This window comes from Aythya marila (assembly GCF_965140915.1).
Source record: "Aythya marila genome assembly, chromosome: 1".
NCBI lineage: Eukaryota > Metazoa > Chordata > Aves > Anseriformes > Anatidae > Aythya > Aythya marila.
Window position 1 is genome coordinate 130,296,188 of NC_139042.1, and position 17,684 is coordinate 130,313,871.

Sequence of the window (17,684 nt, forward strand, 5' to 3'; positions counted from 1 at the left end):
CTCATTTAGTAAACTTCTGGCACATGACACGAGGCATGTGGAGACCACCTGAACACCTGCATTTGAACATTTTCCAACTATGCAGGTACTGGAAGCTGCGAGCACTTTTGCCTAAGGCAACCTACAAACACTGGGGAAATTTTCTTTCACAACTGACGTAAGTCAGACTCAGAACAAAACTACTGACCAAGGAACAGTCCTGCTGCATTTCAGACCTTATAGGACAGCTTAACATTTAAAAAAAATATCTATATTTTCCCCCTTTTAAATTACACGTCAACAACAGGCAACTTCTCTACTTGCATCACTGTCCCTGAAAGCCTTGGAGGTGTTGGTTTTTTTTTTTTGAAAGCAAAAAAAAGTCGTAAACTTTTCCCCCCCCTTTAAGGTTAAGTGGGTCTAATTTTGAAATGCTAAGTAGTACCATTCAAACACAAGTTAATTTATTTTTCAAGTCTCATGGATATGGAAAAATCAAGCATCACCAGGAGCTTTTTAAACCCTAAAGGCCCTCCACCCCCAGCCCCAAAATTGAGTCTCCCTGTTTTAGAAAGGGAAGAATTCACAAAGATGTTGTGTTTTAACTATCGCATCTTGCTTTGCTCAGATTTCTTATGCGATTTAGCCAACAAACTCAAAAAAAGCAGAAAAAAATGGCAGAGAATACAGAAAGTACTCTGCATAAAAAGTTATGGACAGTCAGTCTTGTGCAAATAGGTTCAGCAAGTCATGCCATAAAGCCAAATTAGCCTATTTACATGATTCACCCAGAATTAGGGCTTTACAGACAGTTATTACTAGCTATTAATAATCCAAAATAGGAGACAACTAATGAAGTCTTTGCCTTAAACAGTCCTCAAAGCACTAAAATAATGTTACACTGTTAGTACAACTTAAAAACTGTACAGTTTAGCATACCTACTGGTTTCCACAGTAAGATACATTTATACTCTTAACACTACTATATTTTTTGTTTGACACTCACACGAATATTACAAGTTTTCTCTAAGATAAGGATCGCATGACTGAGCAATGGAGCAATGTTATCTAATTTGACCAAGCAGAGTATTTCTTCATTTCAAGTGTGGCTTGTAAATCATAGGTGACACCTCTGTAAGGTCATCATCTGCCCCCCACCCCGGTAAGCATATAGTCACAGAAGGAACCTCCTGTGATCACTGAGGAAGTACTGGTTCTCATACTTTTCAGTATACAAATAGAATAAACTCAAAAAGTTCAAAGAACTCACCACCAGAGTTATCTGCTCCTGAAACATGTCGGAAGGATATGCTTTTATGTTCTTAGCAGTTCTCAGAAAGAACTAACTTGCTTAATGACATCCACATATACAACAGTTGTGCTACATTAAGGTTTAGGGTGAAAACCTTTAGTCTAAAAGCACTGATGTTTTCAAGATATGAGCACCCGGCACACAGGTAGCTCCTGATCTGTTCCATTATGTACCTCAAAACAATCTCTTCACAACCATATGCTGGCCTAAAGCTCCTACAAAATCAAGTCAGCTTCAAGTCACTGGAACTTCTGCTACCCCTTCCTATGTCTATAAAAATAACTCTAATCAAGCTTGCCCTTCTCTCTGTGCAGGATAGTACTATGGACAAGAAGAGCAGGTTCAAAGGTCCCGAGAAACGGCAACAGCACAAATAACAGAGACCTAAATAGTACTGATGCAAGGAACAGTAAGAACATGAGGTTTGCTTCTGATGGTCAAACAGAAACTTCTGGCCACCTCACAGCTTTTGTCACACTGCATAGGCCTATTATCCCTCAAAATAAGCTTCATTAGCATTAATAAAAAACTACTCCACAGCAAGGAAATTGGACTCCCTTGACTTATAATTTAGGAACTCTAGCTCTTATTAGCATCTATTTGTAACATGCTGCTATAGGTAATTATTTACACCCAGGAGCATTTATTGATTAACAAATAAATAAGAAGGCAGAAGAGTTTGCTTACTTTTCTAATAACATAGCAGATAATTTCCATACTCTGACATGAAAAAACACTTAATGTTGTCTACCAATAAAAGAATTTAATACTTTGTTTAAATCTTGCATTAATTGTGTACTGAATAATCTGCTTGGAAGGTCTTCCCTGAAACAAACTGAGATGCAGCAGAGCAAAATATCAGTTCTGTAACAAAAGCATGATCAGAAGAGACCCCTATTATGGAGGCAAGAAAAAAAAAATCAGTAAGCTCTCAAGGTCACGTAGAGGATGGAAAAATCTACAGCGTTACATATATGAGGTAGGAAATTCTTGAAATATATCTAGACATACAGAGAGCAAATGGAAGCAAAAAACACAACTGAGTGCATAAAACAAAACAAAAAAAAAAGCACAACTCTGGTACTCTAGTAGTCTGTAAAAACTTAAATATTGTGATATGTACTTATCACCTTGTGGTACCTACTTTCAGGTGATACAATGCTAAGCTACAGCTGAATTCTGACAACATTCCTGGAAATTATATTTATACTGGCCCATGATCTAGGCAAGAAATACAGGAGGAGATTTAGCTCGAAGTCCAGACTGTAAAGGCTCTCCAGCTCTTGGGAACAAACAAATTGTTTACTGAAATACAAAGTGAAGGTTAGAAATCTACAAATGAGTTATTCAAGTGCAGTCACAGAAAGCAGTAGATAGAAACAGGACAGGTCAAGTAGGTCCAGGAAGAGCAGAAACACGTCTTTTTTGAGACAGCTTACTTTAAAAGCAATTATACTTTAAAAATCTCATAATTATCAGGTTATTAGATTTCTGATAAAGGCATGCGCTGGATATATTCCTATCTCATAATAAGTGCTTCAAAAAAGCTTGTATATGATCCTATTGTTCCAGGTGCTCAAAAGAATGAGAACCAAGTTCTGATCACGTGGAACATGCATGAAAAGGCAGAAATTAAGTGTCACAGGGGGAAAAGTAGAAAGCACTTACCACCTACCCAGCAAATTTTCCACAATTTTTTTCCAATTTTTTGTCCTTACATCCACTGAAGGAGAAACAGTAGTAGTAGTAGTACTGTACTGCTGCAGAAACAAACAGAAATGTGATGTTTCTGCATTGATAAGGAGGGCTCTCCCTGGTTCTGCTTCTGAACCCAAAAATGACAGGGAAGATCTCCAGAAAGGCATAATTTGTAATATATGCTTCTTGAAATCTTCTCAGCATTAAAGTTTCTATTGTAAGATGCAACTTATTTTTTTTCTGGGAGAATACAGTCTATGTGAGCACATCCACAAGCATACCTCTGCCAAGAATTCCATACCTTGAAAAGAGGTTCATCATTTCTCCATCTTTTTTCTTTTTTTCAGCTGCTCGTAAGAGAAGACAAAGTACTGGTTGGTTACTGGAAAATGCAGGTCTCATATGTCAGAGAAACATCATCCAAAGGTCCCCAGGCTCTGGAGCCACAACACCCAGGCCACCACACTTTGCAGCTGGAAGCCAGTGCCTACATGACTTGAGCTACGAGCTGGCCATGAACAAGCACCATTTGTTGTGAGAAGCAGGAGCTAGCAGGAAGCCAGTAAATTAATGGTGCCATTCTGTGCTAAGTTTGGCCAGAGGCTGAACTACCAGTTCTCCAGCAAACACTTGGGGCACCCAGCCATGACAGCAGCATGGAGAAAAAGCAATACTACTACTACTGCTTCCCATACCATATAGTATAAAACAAACACTTTTTGGCTACCAATCAAGCCTGCAGCTTCAAAGAACACTTTTTTTTTTTAGATGTGAAATTCCATGTCTTGCATATCCTCAATATGAAGACCATTTAAAATTACATGCAGAATTCTATTATAAAATACTACAGATACATCACTGTTTGCAAGGACCAGTTCTGATCTAAATGTGTTACAAGATGAGTTAATTTTTCTTTGGAGACTTATTCTAGCATAAATCAAAATATTTTGTCTTCTTTCTGAAGACTATTCTCCTACCCAAGGAGACAGTCAGCATCTGATAAGTAGTTGAGAGACTTGTGTAGCAGCGAATTGTTTTAAAACCTTCTACAGACTACACAATACTGATTAAAAGTTACAGACATACATGTAGAAATAGACTAATATAATGTATAAAAGGAGTCAAGATTTTAATTCCAAGAATGAATTTGCTATTCCTACCCTGGAGACTTCTGACATGAATCAGCATCTAAAAGCGAAAAAGCCACAGACTAAAGAGGAACATCTTTAGGAAGCTGTCTTTTCTGACATCACAAGCCTTTCCTGGAAGTTATGTGCCATATATAGCCAGGTAACTAACAGGCTGTGTCTTAGCAAAAATTGACTTTTATTTTATTTAATTACCTAGAATGAGACTCATCAGTACAAACACACCTATACCATGCACAGCTGGATTACATCATACTGGGATGTGGCACTTCAATTCACCCCATGAACATTATTGCTGCTCCACCCACTGATACCATAAAAATTCCTTTACAACAAGATATTATCTAGCATCAAACACATAATGAGAACAGAGAAATCAATCAGCAAATGACATCTACTACCTAAAGTTCTCAATTGCTGCAACACTGTGTTCAAGGTACACCTCAAATTACAGTTTTTCCACAATACAACACCATCAGTGTAGCCCATTCTGAAACAATTTCATGTTATTTTCCTTCACTCATCCTTCCTCTAAGTAGTAACTACTTCCACAACTGTTGAAGATCATATCCTAGAACAGCTAGGTGTTAAAAAATACCACTCTTGAAAAAATGTAATAGCATTCAGATTTAGAAAATATTAGTTTGCTTTGTTCCCCATAAGATTTATGTTTTGTTCCCATTCAATTATCTCATTGCTTTAAATCCCATATACAGTCTGTTTAAATAAACAGAGTATCTTAAGTAGTTCAGAAACCTGAAGCCAGGCTTTTTGTAATAAAGAAAATACAAACATGCAGACAAGAACAGAACTCTGAGCAGCAGCCAGAAAATACTAATTAAAGAAAAGCTATAGAGCGCAAGTCAGGAAGGAAAAAAAGCAGATAGATGGGGGGAGAGGGAGAGAAAAAGCTAACCGGATATATAAGGAAGTAAGGTTTAAGTTAAGTATTTTGTTGGCTGAAGTACAAGTCTTTCTAAGCACAACTAAATCCTTACGAAGAATAGTAAGCCACAGTAGTAAAGTCATGCAGAGCATTGATAAATGCGAAGATATGTACATCCTGAACAAAGACAGCACTATACCACAATATTCCATAATGTGAGTGTGAACGAGAAACATTTGTGAAACCTTTTTGGAAATGATATGGAACAAAGTTCTATACAGAAGCTTGCAGATTCTAAAAAAGTAAATTTCATTCAATAATTGAATCTCCTTAAAAAAAAAAAAATATATATTTTCTCCCCCTTTAGGTTTGTGCAAGGACAAGAACAGTGTTGGCACACAATTTTATCCCAGATCCCCAAGTGATCTTGCAGCTGACTTTTGGATACATATCACACTATGCAAATAATATATGCGTAAATTAACACTATCATTAAGTCTCTTCACCAGTAAGAGCAAGCACCCTTTATTTTTAACATTAAAGAACACTTCAGAATGAAAACAAATACAGATTGTATTCCCTGCTGCTTAACATTGTGCTGTAGAGAGGCGATTATGTATTAACCTACTGAGTCCTTTGTTAGGAACAGACCTATAGATGTTCAGTAGGTCATGGAATGAAAGAATCCCAAGTCTACACTTGGAGTGGTCACTGGCCTTCCTGTACCATAACCAAACACTGATCCTCCTTCAAAAACAAAGTTTCACCTCCATAAAAGAAGGGAGAAAAAAAATAAGATGAGAAAACTTAAGATATTTTTACATTAGGAAGGTGATAAAACCTTTTTATGGCATGAAAGAGTTAAATATAGATAAAGTTTTATTTTTCATTACAATTTTTATATTCAGGCCAACTCATTAGTAATGTCCACTGTCACAAGTTAAGCTGTTCACTAATCCAAGACAGGGTTTGAGTTTTGAAGGGCATTTTACCTCATGAAATCACCAGGCACTGTTCCCTATATTCACTTCAACCAACTTCTGGATTAAGCAAGCTGTAAGCTTTCACGAGGAGGTTGAAGCCTCCACAGAGATTCTGTCCAACCTGAACTACTCTATTTTATTACTTTGATCATGTTACAGAATCAGAAGCTACTAAAACAAATATGTGCTTTTTGTGATAATGACATAGCTTTCTGAAAGTGTAAAGCAGAGAACGCAAACCTCGAGAATTAAAGATTTAGAAAATACAATACCCAGTTCTACACAGCTTCCAGTGCATCCTTAGATGACAACTGCACAACTGAAGTATGTGAAGTTCATATTTAGACAGGAAAATTTTGCTTCTCCTTATCACTACAAAACAACATATTTATGTTCTTATACACAGATAATATTCACATATAACTCGAGACAGGACATGCATTAAAATGAACTGCCTGTGATTCAGCAAATGGTTGGCAATGCTTACAGATTCTAGAATTTCTAAAAATTCTGCATTAAAAGGATACTTTAAACAATGACTAATTATTTTCATCCTGTCCTACATTTGTTTCCTATACTGATACAAAAAAAAAAAAAATCAAAAGTCATGAGCATACTTTAAACTTACAGATCTTACAAGAAGTAAGGATTAAATATTAAGATGTTCTAAATACACTCCAGAACTGTTTCACTGACTAAGCAGTTTGGCACACAGAACAGTACATTTTTTTGCAAGAGAAGTTGATTAACTTTTATAAGTCAAGCCCTGGACTCTTCCAACTTCTTACTCATTGTTTTGAGCCAAGAATTACTTGAGAGCAAAGGTAGATAGCAGCAGAGTTCAGAGGAAGCAGTTCCTTCCACCTACCAATGTTCTTTGTCTACTTTGCTATGATGCTGCTGTTTCAAATTAGACAAGCATATTTTCCACGTGATACATGATTCTCATTTTTTCCTCCCTCCTAAATATACATGTATGCCTATCCAATGAGAAGAATCCAGGGCAGATCTTGTTTGCTCCATCCTCTGAACAAAAGCAGTCATCTTCAATTTCAGCATCTTACCGTATGTGATGCATGTGTAACCACATGAATTCTTTGTTGTTATGTATAGACATAACAGTTAAAAACAGACTAAAGAGTAAAAATAAAGGGCTCCTAAAGAGCTTCACAAATAGGATTTTTTGCTGTTGCAAACAAAGAAAATATAAAAAAAAAGTAGAAAATTGTTTGATTTTAATGTAATTTGGTTCAAACAAGATTGAGACAGTTTTTATACGCAAGCACCTAACCAGACACTAGCCTATTACTTTCACATTGCATGGCCAGTCAAATAAGGCCCAGTTCCACACCAATGGCACTGGTGCTTTTTATTCTAATTGCTTTTTCTTCCAAACTGAGCGGTGAAGGAAGGAAGTGGGTTTGTTTTTTTGTGTGTTCTTGTGGCATTTCATTTTAAACATGCTAGAACTTTCCCAAAAGGTCAGGAACATCCCACTTTAAAATGAAAATATTTCAGTTTATTAGAATGCCTGTATGAATGAAAAAAAGGGATGTTGAGAAGTAACCTATCATTAAACTAAAACAAACCCACAAACAGGAAACCTGTTTAATACTCTAGGAAAAATATCCCACCTACACTGGGACTGTGCCTCACTTACAACTGCAGCCCTCAAAGAAATTATTTCGAAAAAAAAAAAAAAAAAGCATTAGCTTTGTTTTCATGCTGAGTCGTGCAAGTCAAATTTCTATTATCCAGAAACTTCATAAAATCGAAGCCCATTTACGCGTTATTACCACAACGATCTCAGTTTTTCTACAGGAATTATTTCCAACTGTTAGTTCACCTCAGGAGAAAAAAAAAAAAAAAAAAAGCTTTACGAAAACGATACACCTCCGCACATTATTAACTGCTTAAAAAAAAAAAAAAAAAAAAAAAAAGAAGAAGAAACAGGTTAAGAGGACGGAAGGAAACGCCCAGAGGAAGGCAGGCTGCAAGCGATGCGCCGCTCTCCCAGCGGCACCTCCCGCACCGCACGGCGCGGGGCTAGGTGCGGTATGTTCTAGAAGCGCCACGGCGCCCGGTCCCGCACAGCGGATTCCGCACGGCGCCGAGGGCTCCTTCACCCCGCCAACCGCCGGGGAAGGCGCGGCGGGCCCGCCCCGGGCGGCGGCGGCCGTTACCTTACCGCGGCACCTCCCGTTACCTCGGCGGCCGTTACCGCGGCGGCACCGGCCGTTACCTCGGCGGCCGCCCCCTCCCTCCCCCGGCTTCCTTCCCCGCCGCCCCCCGGGGAAGGGGGGGGGTCCCCCGGCTTTGCGAGAGCCCCTGCCCGGCAGGGTGGCGGGGGAGGGCCCTTCTCCTCGGCCCCTCGCCGCCGGGGCGGCACGGCCCTTCCTCGCCCCTGCCCTGCCCGGAGCCGGGCTTCAGGGGGGAGGGCGCGGAAGGAGGAAGAGGAAAGGGAGCGCTAGGGCCGGCAGGGGGCAGGGGATGCTGCCCGGCCGCGCCGCCCCGCCCCGCCAGCAGCCTGCCGAGCAAATGGGGCTCGGCGCAGGGGGCTGCGCTGGGAGGAGGCGGGGGGGAGGGGAAGGAAGCGCGGCGGCGGCTCCCCCGCACAATGGCCGCCCGCCCTGCCCTCTCCTTCCCTCCTCATCCCTTCTCCTCCCCGCCGCATCCCGCCCGCAGGCCCCGCGGCGCCCCCCGTACCTGCAGCGTCACCTCCTCGGGTCTCCAGTGGGGCCGCAGGCGGCGCAAGAGCTGCAGGGCGCCCTGGCGGCAGCCGGGCCCCTCCCGCTCGCTGACGGTGATGTCCAGCTTGGGCACCTCGGGGGAGCCGGGCGGGACGTGGATGTAGTTGGACATGGCGGCGGGCAGGGACGAAGGGGCGGCGGGCGCGACACGGGCGGGCGGCTCTCGCTGGCGTCTCCTCCGCGCTGGAGCCGGCAACTGAGGGGGAAATTTCCACTGGGGCTCTCGATAAAGCGGCTCCACCTCCCCCGGCTGCGGCGCGGAGCAGCCTGGGACAGCGGGCGGAGCCTTCCGCCGCCCGGCCCCTCACCTGCCCGCCGCGGCGCCCCCCCCCCGCCCACCCGGCCCCGTCACGGCACCGGCGGGCACGGCACGGTACGGCTCGGCTCGGCTCGGCTCGGCTCGGCTCGGCTCGGCTGCCGCCGTTAGCGCGCTGCCTTTCTTTTCGGTACCTGCCTCAGTAACGCCTTTTTTTTTTTTTTAATTAATTTCTGAATCATCATTCTTCCTTCCTGCGGGGTGTATACTTGCCTTGCTCCACTTTGTGCGGTTTCAGCCGGTACCATCGGTATTCCCTCCGGGCGCCGAGGACGCACCGCGCTGTGCGCCTGCCCCGTGTTCAGTATCTCCGTGAAGAGCAGGCAGCCCATATGCAATGCGGAATGAAATTAATCTTGAAAACCGTGCTGCCTGCAAGCGTTGATGGGGCGGTTTGAGATCGTTTTTTCAGCCAAAACAAAAGTCCAGACTATACCAAAATAAAGCACGTTATTTTTTTTTTTTTTTAAAAAAAGGAACTGATACTAATTTTTTGGACATGTTTATATCACCCATAATACTCCCATAAGTACATGCCTCCCATCGCATTCTGTGATCTTCCTAAGTAGGCAACACTGAAGATTCAGGAAGTTCCTCTACCATAAAGCAAGTATTAGGATACCCTAATACACGATAACTACGCAAACAGAATAATGGCCAGGCTTTTCCCTGAAGAGTTTTTACTCTAAATAGACACAGGTCAGGGAGAAAGGGCATAACATCCATTCAAAATGAACAATGCCGAGAGGGAAATGGCAAATTCTACAGTTTGAGTTATTAGTTTCATGTGTGCTCCTCACCAGAACCATGGCACATCAGTAACCTTCCTAGCATGTCATCCACTACAATCTACTTGGGAACATCTTGTTTTTTACCAAGAATGGCTGTCTTCTTGTCACTGAAGGGCTTTGCATAGCCTAAGTAAGTACACCATCACTTCTGCTCCCATTATTTCTATTGAACACCTAACCTTATCCCATAGTTGTTCTTCACCTGTATACCTCTCCCCTCAGATGGAGCTCAACATTTGGAGTAGTCTGTCAACAATTTTTTAGGTCATTTTCATCTTACATCTCTTTTTCTCTCATTCCTCATTATTAGTATTCTCTTCCACTTGAACTTTGGCTCAGACCTTCTCTAGTGTTTAAAATCTTTAGAGACAGGATCTGTCTAGAGATCTGTCTTTGTGGGAGTTCAGGAAACAAAATTGCCTTCTGTTGTATTTTAAATGAAAATATAATGTTTGTGGGTTGATGTTATTAGTGTTAATGTGTTTTTCTGTATCAATAGCCTTTTTCTGTCAAGGATTGAAAGAGTAAGATGGGGGGATTAAATTTATAGTGTCACTAATGTCATAACATTTCCAGATCTAAATGTTATAGCTTCAGTACATTTCTAGTGGTAATATACTTTTGGCTTGCCTTTATTTAAATCTGTTCTTTAAAAGAAAATATTCAAAGTTCTGTAATCCTCTTTCCTGTGATTTTGCATGTCTTTTTGTATACATTGGCCTCTTAAAACCATTTTTCTCCATCTCACCTGACTGGACTTCCCCATTTCTTCCATTAGCCCACTCCGCTTTTCTTCTTTAAATGTAGGACATTTTTAAAGTTTAAACTCTTTTATTATTATTATTATTAAAAAAAAAAATACTTCTTCAAACACAGATCTCATCATTTATACATTATTCAGTTTTTTAAATTAGTATTAGCATAGTAGCTAATAGCATGGTAGTAGCATAGCATGATAGCACCCTATCTCGTCAGGTGATACAATGCCCTCTGCTTCTACTCGGGCAGTTTGGTAGATGATAAGCTAAGACTTATTTGCAGATTAAGGGCAAAGTGACATTTTTGTTAAAATAAAATGTCAGAAGTTGAATGCTCCATCTTCCGCATGACCTGGTCTGAACAGAGATTCAGTCATGCTAATACAGAAGAAAATACTTATTCCTGCCAGAAGCCATATTACTTTCAGTTGTTTGCTCTGAGAAGCCTTGCTAATTTGCCAAAGTCTGACTAAATCTCCAGAAGTTGGCTGTGAATTTATTTTAAACATAAGGGGGGAAGTTGGAGCCATCATGGTGTTTAGATTGTTTGGGAATTAAGGAAACTGAACTTAAAGATCAGTTAGGCTTTTAAACTACTAAATATTTATCAAATAGATAAAAGAACTAGGGATGTTTAGGCAGCAGCACCTTCATTTATTAAGGTCATGGTATAAAGGCACATCCTTTTTGCTTGTCCTCAAAGTGCATGGGTAAATCTTCATTCCTGTTTTACAGTGGTTGAAGAAAAGTTAGAGCTAGCTACTAGTTCTGTTCCCTCTTTACCTTATGTTTCCTGCAAATACTTGCTGTGTTTGAATCAAACCCCAGAAAACATGTTCTGAGGACAGGGACTGTTACTCAAAGTTCCCAGGAACAGTATTTTTTTCCTTTTAGAAAAAATATTTTTACTCTTTTTAATCCTCCTGAAACCTGTACCCTACAAACTGTGAAATTCATTAATAGGAACTCCAGTGCAATCTTCACAGGCTACAAAGCATTCAGGTTGGCTACAGACTTGTTCTTAAAAAGGCCTGATGTTTCATGAAATAAAGGCTTGGGAACACAACATGCATCTTTTTTAGACACACCATACTAAATTAAAGTCATCCTAAGGCTGACCTTATAGACAATGTGGAACTGGAAAAACCCGGGTGCTTTAGTTCTCTCCCAGGCTGCGCTCTACCAGCCAGTCTGGGTATCGACTACCTACAGCCTGTTTGAACTGCTTATCCTCACAATTCTGCCATTCTCTTTTCCATCTTCTGCTAATCAGAAACCAGGTTCTGCCATTTCATTTATTTCTACATTTTTTATCTTGTTTTTAGGTCAGTGCTGAATGCCTTATAAGCTCTTTAAAAAAAAAAAAAAGGAAGAAACATCAGGCTTAGAACCAGTTGTAACTTCCCAGATGCAGTTCTCCTGGCTGCTTGCCAAACCCAGTAATTCAGTAATTGCTTCAGAAGAACTCAGTACATAAATGTGACTATGAGTCGAAAATGTACCCCTTCTAGCCATAATTAACTTTAATAATAGTTTGCATACTTGAGAGTCTCAAAATACTGTTCTTATATTGTCCTAATCTTACAGATAGAAAAATTGAGTCATAAGGTTAAACCTGCCATTAAACCAGTCAGTCAGTGGGCCTGGAAATAATTTTCGAGTTTCAGTCCAGTCTTTTGATCACAGCATTTCTTCAGGGCTTTAAAGAATGTCATCTCTGTTGATTATCCAACATGTATTATTTGTGTCAAGATGAATCACATCTCTGTACACACAGTGTTAAACTGTAATTCAACTCTTATATTTATTTATTATATTGATTTTTAAAGTGCCTGGTGCCCTAGCATCCATATTGATTTACCAGCAACAACTCTCAACACACAAAGTTGATAGTTCTGTCATATGTTTATTGTACTCTATAAACAGATTTCATTTTAATGTTGGTGAAGACTAGCTTGAAATGTATTATTTTTTTAAAATCTTGGCAATTTATAAATTTCTCTAAGATGGATACTGCTTGGCATGTTGTTTATATGGTAAAAACTCTTGTGCAAGTTGCTTGACAGAATAATGGATTATAGCTTTTTCAAGTGTATTTTGAAAGCCACGTATGATAGAGTAAAAGCTTCAATGCTCATTGCAGTTTTATGACTTCATTTTCTAGTAGCCTAGTTAGTGACATGCATGCAACATATTCCATATGATAACCTAGTTGCTAGCTATCTTACCCCTGTATTTTTCCAGTATGGGAGTGCTGCTGTGCATAATGTAGTCTTTATAACAAGTGTGATTACGTGTGAAATAGCTTAGCGGTTTCCATCTTTCAGTTTTTCAGGGTTTCACCTGGAAACCTTGGCAGTTCTCCTACTGGAAGTCTGGACAACTATGGCAATAGGCTTGCTTACCTCCAAGGCTGCTTCAGGTAAATGCACAGACGTCTTCCCTCTAATCTGTCCTTGTCTCAAAGTCTGGGAACCACAGGTTGAACTGCCGTGGATAGTTACCCAGTCACACACACTGCAGGAAACATGGCCTCAACTAAACAAAACACTTAAATGCATTTAAATTAATCTCAGTTCAATGAAGAGACAAAGCCTGCTTAAGTCAGTAGGGCCAAATACATGCTTAAGCAGACGCTAAATCACAACGAGCAGTTCAGCAAGAAATTCCATTATTTCTCCATGCTGGAGGGGCTAAAATGTACATTTGTTGTACAAATGGCTATTTATAAAACTAGGCAAGGCTCTTTGTATAGCCCTTGCATAATAAGAAAGAAAAGAAAATCTTCATACTAATTATGCTACTCAAAAATATAGATTAAGTAAAGCAGCACAAAATAAAATACCACAAAAAGGCCACTGTCTGCATTTATTTTAATAGGGGGAAAAAAAAAAAAAAAGAGTAATTCCAAGTTGATTGATCTAAATTTGAACTGTATACGCATACAATAGTTTGCCATATCCTGAGGTTTTTCTCAAGGGCAACAAGTATACATACTGTGTAAGTACCCAGATTGAGTCTACTGGGGTAAATTTAGTATGCCTCACATGCAAGAATAAATTCACACACAGCAATGTAAAAGGAGAATTTGAACAGCTTTTATATCTTCTAGAAATATCTTTGTAAAATATTATTGACTAATAAAACATCCTCCTAGAGGAAAAAGTCATAAACCTCAGTAATTTGAAACCCTGTGAACAAAGACAGTGTCAAACGTACATTTAAATATTATGTTCGCTTGTAAAAGAAGCCTAGAATACCTTGTTTTCTTATTTTTAAGGCATTATCAGAATGCTATTCTGTTTTTTTTCTAGTGAAATCTTTAATCATTTTTATAGTATAAAAAGGGGGGGAGGAGTAAACTGAACTAAATTAAAACAAATTTAAAAGATACATACAGAATAGTCTTGAGAGACCAAGAATATGGTTATCACATATAAGTTACTGCCAGTTCACATGTAACTTGAATAAAGAAGGAAAGGCAAAAAAAAAGGTAGCAAAGAAGGGAAAGCAAATAATAGGCAGCTTTTGTGATTCCAAATCAATGAGGAGAAATTACTAAACTGGCATAGGTGTTTTCCTCACAAAAAACGTTATTCTAAGTGATCTTGTTGGTAGTTTCAAGAAATCAAAGACTGAAGAATCATAGAAGTTATGCAGAAATAGTGCTGCTTTCTCAATTGTATCTAATCCCTTTGCATCAAGTTGGACAATAATTAGAAAGACTTGGGGGCAACAAGATCACATCCTTTCTTTAAGATTTCCAGCAGCCTGCACATCCAGGCATCTGTCTACCAGACTCAATACTGTTGTTTGTTTGTTTGTGTGTCCCTCTTTGTATAATTTCTCTAAGCCCTGCTTCCAACCTGGTTTATAGGGTATTTCCTACAGGATTAAGGTTAAGGTGACCAGACTTTGTCTATCCTCTCTTAATGACTTTAGGAGGAAAGGCTTCAGAATTTCACTGGAACTTTAAATCCCAAAGATAGTTTTGCATCGTTTTGCATCATATCATTCTGGAAATTCTTGAATGGATTAATAAAAAGTAATCATTTGTTTTTCACTGAAAGAAAGGAGAGGATAAGTAAGCTTTTATCTGTTCTCTTGCTGCCTATGAAATTTTAACGTGTTTTTTTTTTTTTGTCTTTTTACTTGACACTTCTTTTTTAGCCACTTTTCAAATGGTTTGAAGGGAGAGGTCCCCTTCACTTTTGAAAGGTGCATAATTCCAATTTATCTGGATTAAAATCAGGTAGCATAATCTAGTTTAGTATCCCCTGCTCAAACTTTGACTCTTTTGTCTTTATTTTGATCTTCTGCCCTTACAAGTTTCCTCTGGTAGACTAGAAGTATGTCGTATATATTTGACTAGATCCTTAATGGATTTGGAAGTCCTGTATCCAAGAAACAACCACCTCAAATCAATCTGGGGTGCTACAGTCATTTTCCTTTTTCCTTTTGTTCTATAATCTATATGCTTCTTTTTGTTTGTTTTGTTTTTTCCCCCACTGTCTCAGTTTTTTCCTAGATTCTTGTCTCTTTTTGGCCTTCTCTTTGGTAGTGTTTTTCTTTTGTTGCATGCCAGTGCATTGCTAACTAGCACAGTCTGGTTAAAATCAGTTACGCTGGAGGAACAGAACTTTGCACAGCCTGTTTCAGTGCCCATCCACCAGGAAAACTACCATTTACCTCACCGGGAGCCAAATGAAGTGGAACAGGTTACATCTGTACAGTCACATGTGCTTGGATTAAAGTTCACAGCCAGGCTCTGCTCTCTCACTGCTCTCAGCCCACCACCAGTGAGGGTGCAAATTCCACCCATGGGGGGGGGGGGCAACAGGGGCTGCCTGGGGCCACGAGGCAGGGGGCAATGTGGGGCCTGGCCCCCAGGGCCTATCCCATCACCTCCAGCCAGAAATTGGCAGAGGCTAATGGGGATGGTGTCCAGGAGAGGGGACCAGTAAGGGCCATTCGTGCCCCTGGGAAAGCAAATCTGACTTTCACAAGGGCACTCCAATTTCCATCCTAAGCCTACAAGTTGTAGGTTGTTGTTTTCACTAGAAAGTCCTGCAGATTTTATTTTATTTTTGTATTATCTGTTACATTATTTTTCCTACAGACCCTCTTAGAGGGCTTGCCAAAGAAGTACAACAGGCATAAGAGAAGAGCACCTCAGAACAGCCTGGTATTTAATCATTGGTTTGTAAATATCTTTTACAGATTTCCTATCTGCATCTGTTGCTATGCATGGCAAATCACTGAATTAGCCAGCTTCTTTTATGCCTTTGTTAAGGGAGAGCTTGGAACATTAAGTTTTATGTTTAGGGACAATAAAGCTACATACTCACATTGGAAAAGTAAAAAACAATAAAACTGTAGCAAACACACAGGGCCAAGTTTTACCAAGGTCTGTGTTCCCCTCCATAAGGCTGTGGAGCCCAAGCACAGCAACAGAGGAGGAGGATGGCTTGCCTGGCTGCTGCCAGCTCGGACTGCAAGCGGGAGGAAATCAAGAAGGAACAGAAGTTGCCATACAGGAACATTCCATACCAATGGGAGCTCACAGCTCAAGTGGCATTATGAGTTTTATCAAATTGCCTTGAAAGAGAGCCGGAAGCTTCACTGCATGGTAAACAAACACATCCCTAATTATCATCAGCTTTCCTAAATTCCCTGTTTCCCCCATCATCTTGCCCCTTAAAGGATTTTGGCTTGTACAGCCAATTCAACTCAGCAGTCTTTATGCTTCGGGATGCAACAACTTTCCTGATCTGTTTGAATCAACAGAACTTTTAATGTGAAAAAGAAGGAGCATTCATTCCAGCTTCACCCCCCTCTCTTCAAAGCACTGTTGGAGAGGAGCAGTGCCTCTGGTTCCCCCTCACACGCCAGGATTTTGCATTTCTATCTCAACCGGGCCCCCCAGCCCCTGTCTGTACAGGCCTCAGTTCACCCAGAACACAGAGCATCTTGTGCAAGCAGGTTGCAGCTGCAACATTCTGTTTCATTTCTGTGATCTACCTATCTTCTGCTGCCATGTTATTCTGAAACTTATATTTTTTATCTCGACTTAAAGTTTCTAAGTTTGTAACGATTTTTGTTTAGAAGATACTGTTTTCCCTGGTATTCATTACAATTGGCTGTGGTTTGAGCATGTCGGGAGCTTAGTCAGCTGCTAGTGCAATGAGAGGCCAAGACTTGTTTTTCTTCTTTTTATCCCTTTCATCCAGTGGAAAAAGTTTCCTGCTGCTTTGCCTACTGATATTCGATATCCTGTCTCCAACCGATGCACATCTTTAAGTTTTAAAGAACAGCATGTCAGCAAGCTCTGTTAATTATCACTCATTTTGTCCTCTCCGTGCTCCCCCCCCCGCCTCCCCTTGCATTGTGAGATTATTTTGGAGGCGGTACTTCTCAGGGGAATGATTGTTCCTGATTCAACTTCACTCGTCTGTAATAAAATAATAATAATAATAAATCACTGTCTTATGTTTTGTGACTATGTATTTATTTAATCTACAGAATTAAAAATATGCTTGCAGTAAAAAAAGCAGCCATTCAGAAGCTTTTTAAGATGTCTTTTACAAGTAAATGATAACGCAAAAAAAAAAAAAGTAGGAAACATGAGAGATTTGGGGAGTTTCTCTTGAAGTAGTTTACATTCTAAAAAATTTTCCTGCTAAGTATCATCCTGCCTATATTTTATGAGAAATAATCTTTCTGGCAACAACATGAGAAATCATCTTTCTGGTAACAACACGAACTACCTGCATTGGAAAGGAAACAGTGCAAAGCTGTTACTATGTCATTATAGATCATTTAATCAAACATAACACTTTGAGTTACTTTAACAATAAATAAATGACAAAAACATTTCTAAAATATTATTCTACCATGAATACTGAAGTCCCTGGTTATAAGCATTTGTTTCCCTGCTATCTGTGGGAACAGAAAGCTTCAGTCTAAAGAAAAACACAAGTATACACAAGCAGAAATACTGAAGGAATGTTTGAAAGTTAGGTTGATCAATCCTACAATTGCATGGATTAATAGCCAAGAATTA

The 17,684-nt window shown here is 40.0% G+C and overlaps 1 protein-coding gene and 1 long non-coding RNA gene across 2 annotated transcripts in view; one reads left to right on the forward strand and one right to left on the reverse strand.

Annotated features, from left to right (window-relative positions):
• ETNK1 (ethanolamine kinase 1) overlaps window positions 1–8,981 on the reverse strand; it is a 34,885-nt gene extending 25,904 nt beyond the window's left edge. Inside the window, exon 1 of the mRNA XM_082769436.1 lies at window positions 8,713–8,981. Coding sequence (XP_082625562.1) covers window positions 8,713–8,868 — 156 coding nt within the window. The 5' untranslated portion in view covers window positions 8,869–8,981. The remainder of the gene's footprint in view (window positions 1–8,712) is intronic.
• Window positions 8,982–9,547: 566 nt separating this feature from the next.
• On the forward strand, window positions 9,548–17,006 carry LOC309882441. The gene is made up of 4 exons (XR_014318289.1): window positions 9,548–9,993; window positions 12,949–13,043; window positions 15,741–15,824; window positions 16,050–17,006. It is a non-coding gene; the product is annotated as an uncharacterized lncRNA (long non-coding RNA).
• The last annotated feature ends 678 nt before the right edge of the window (window positions 17,007–17,684 follow it).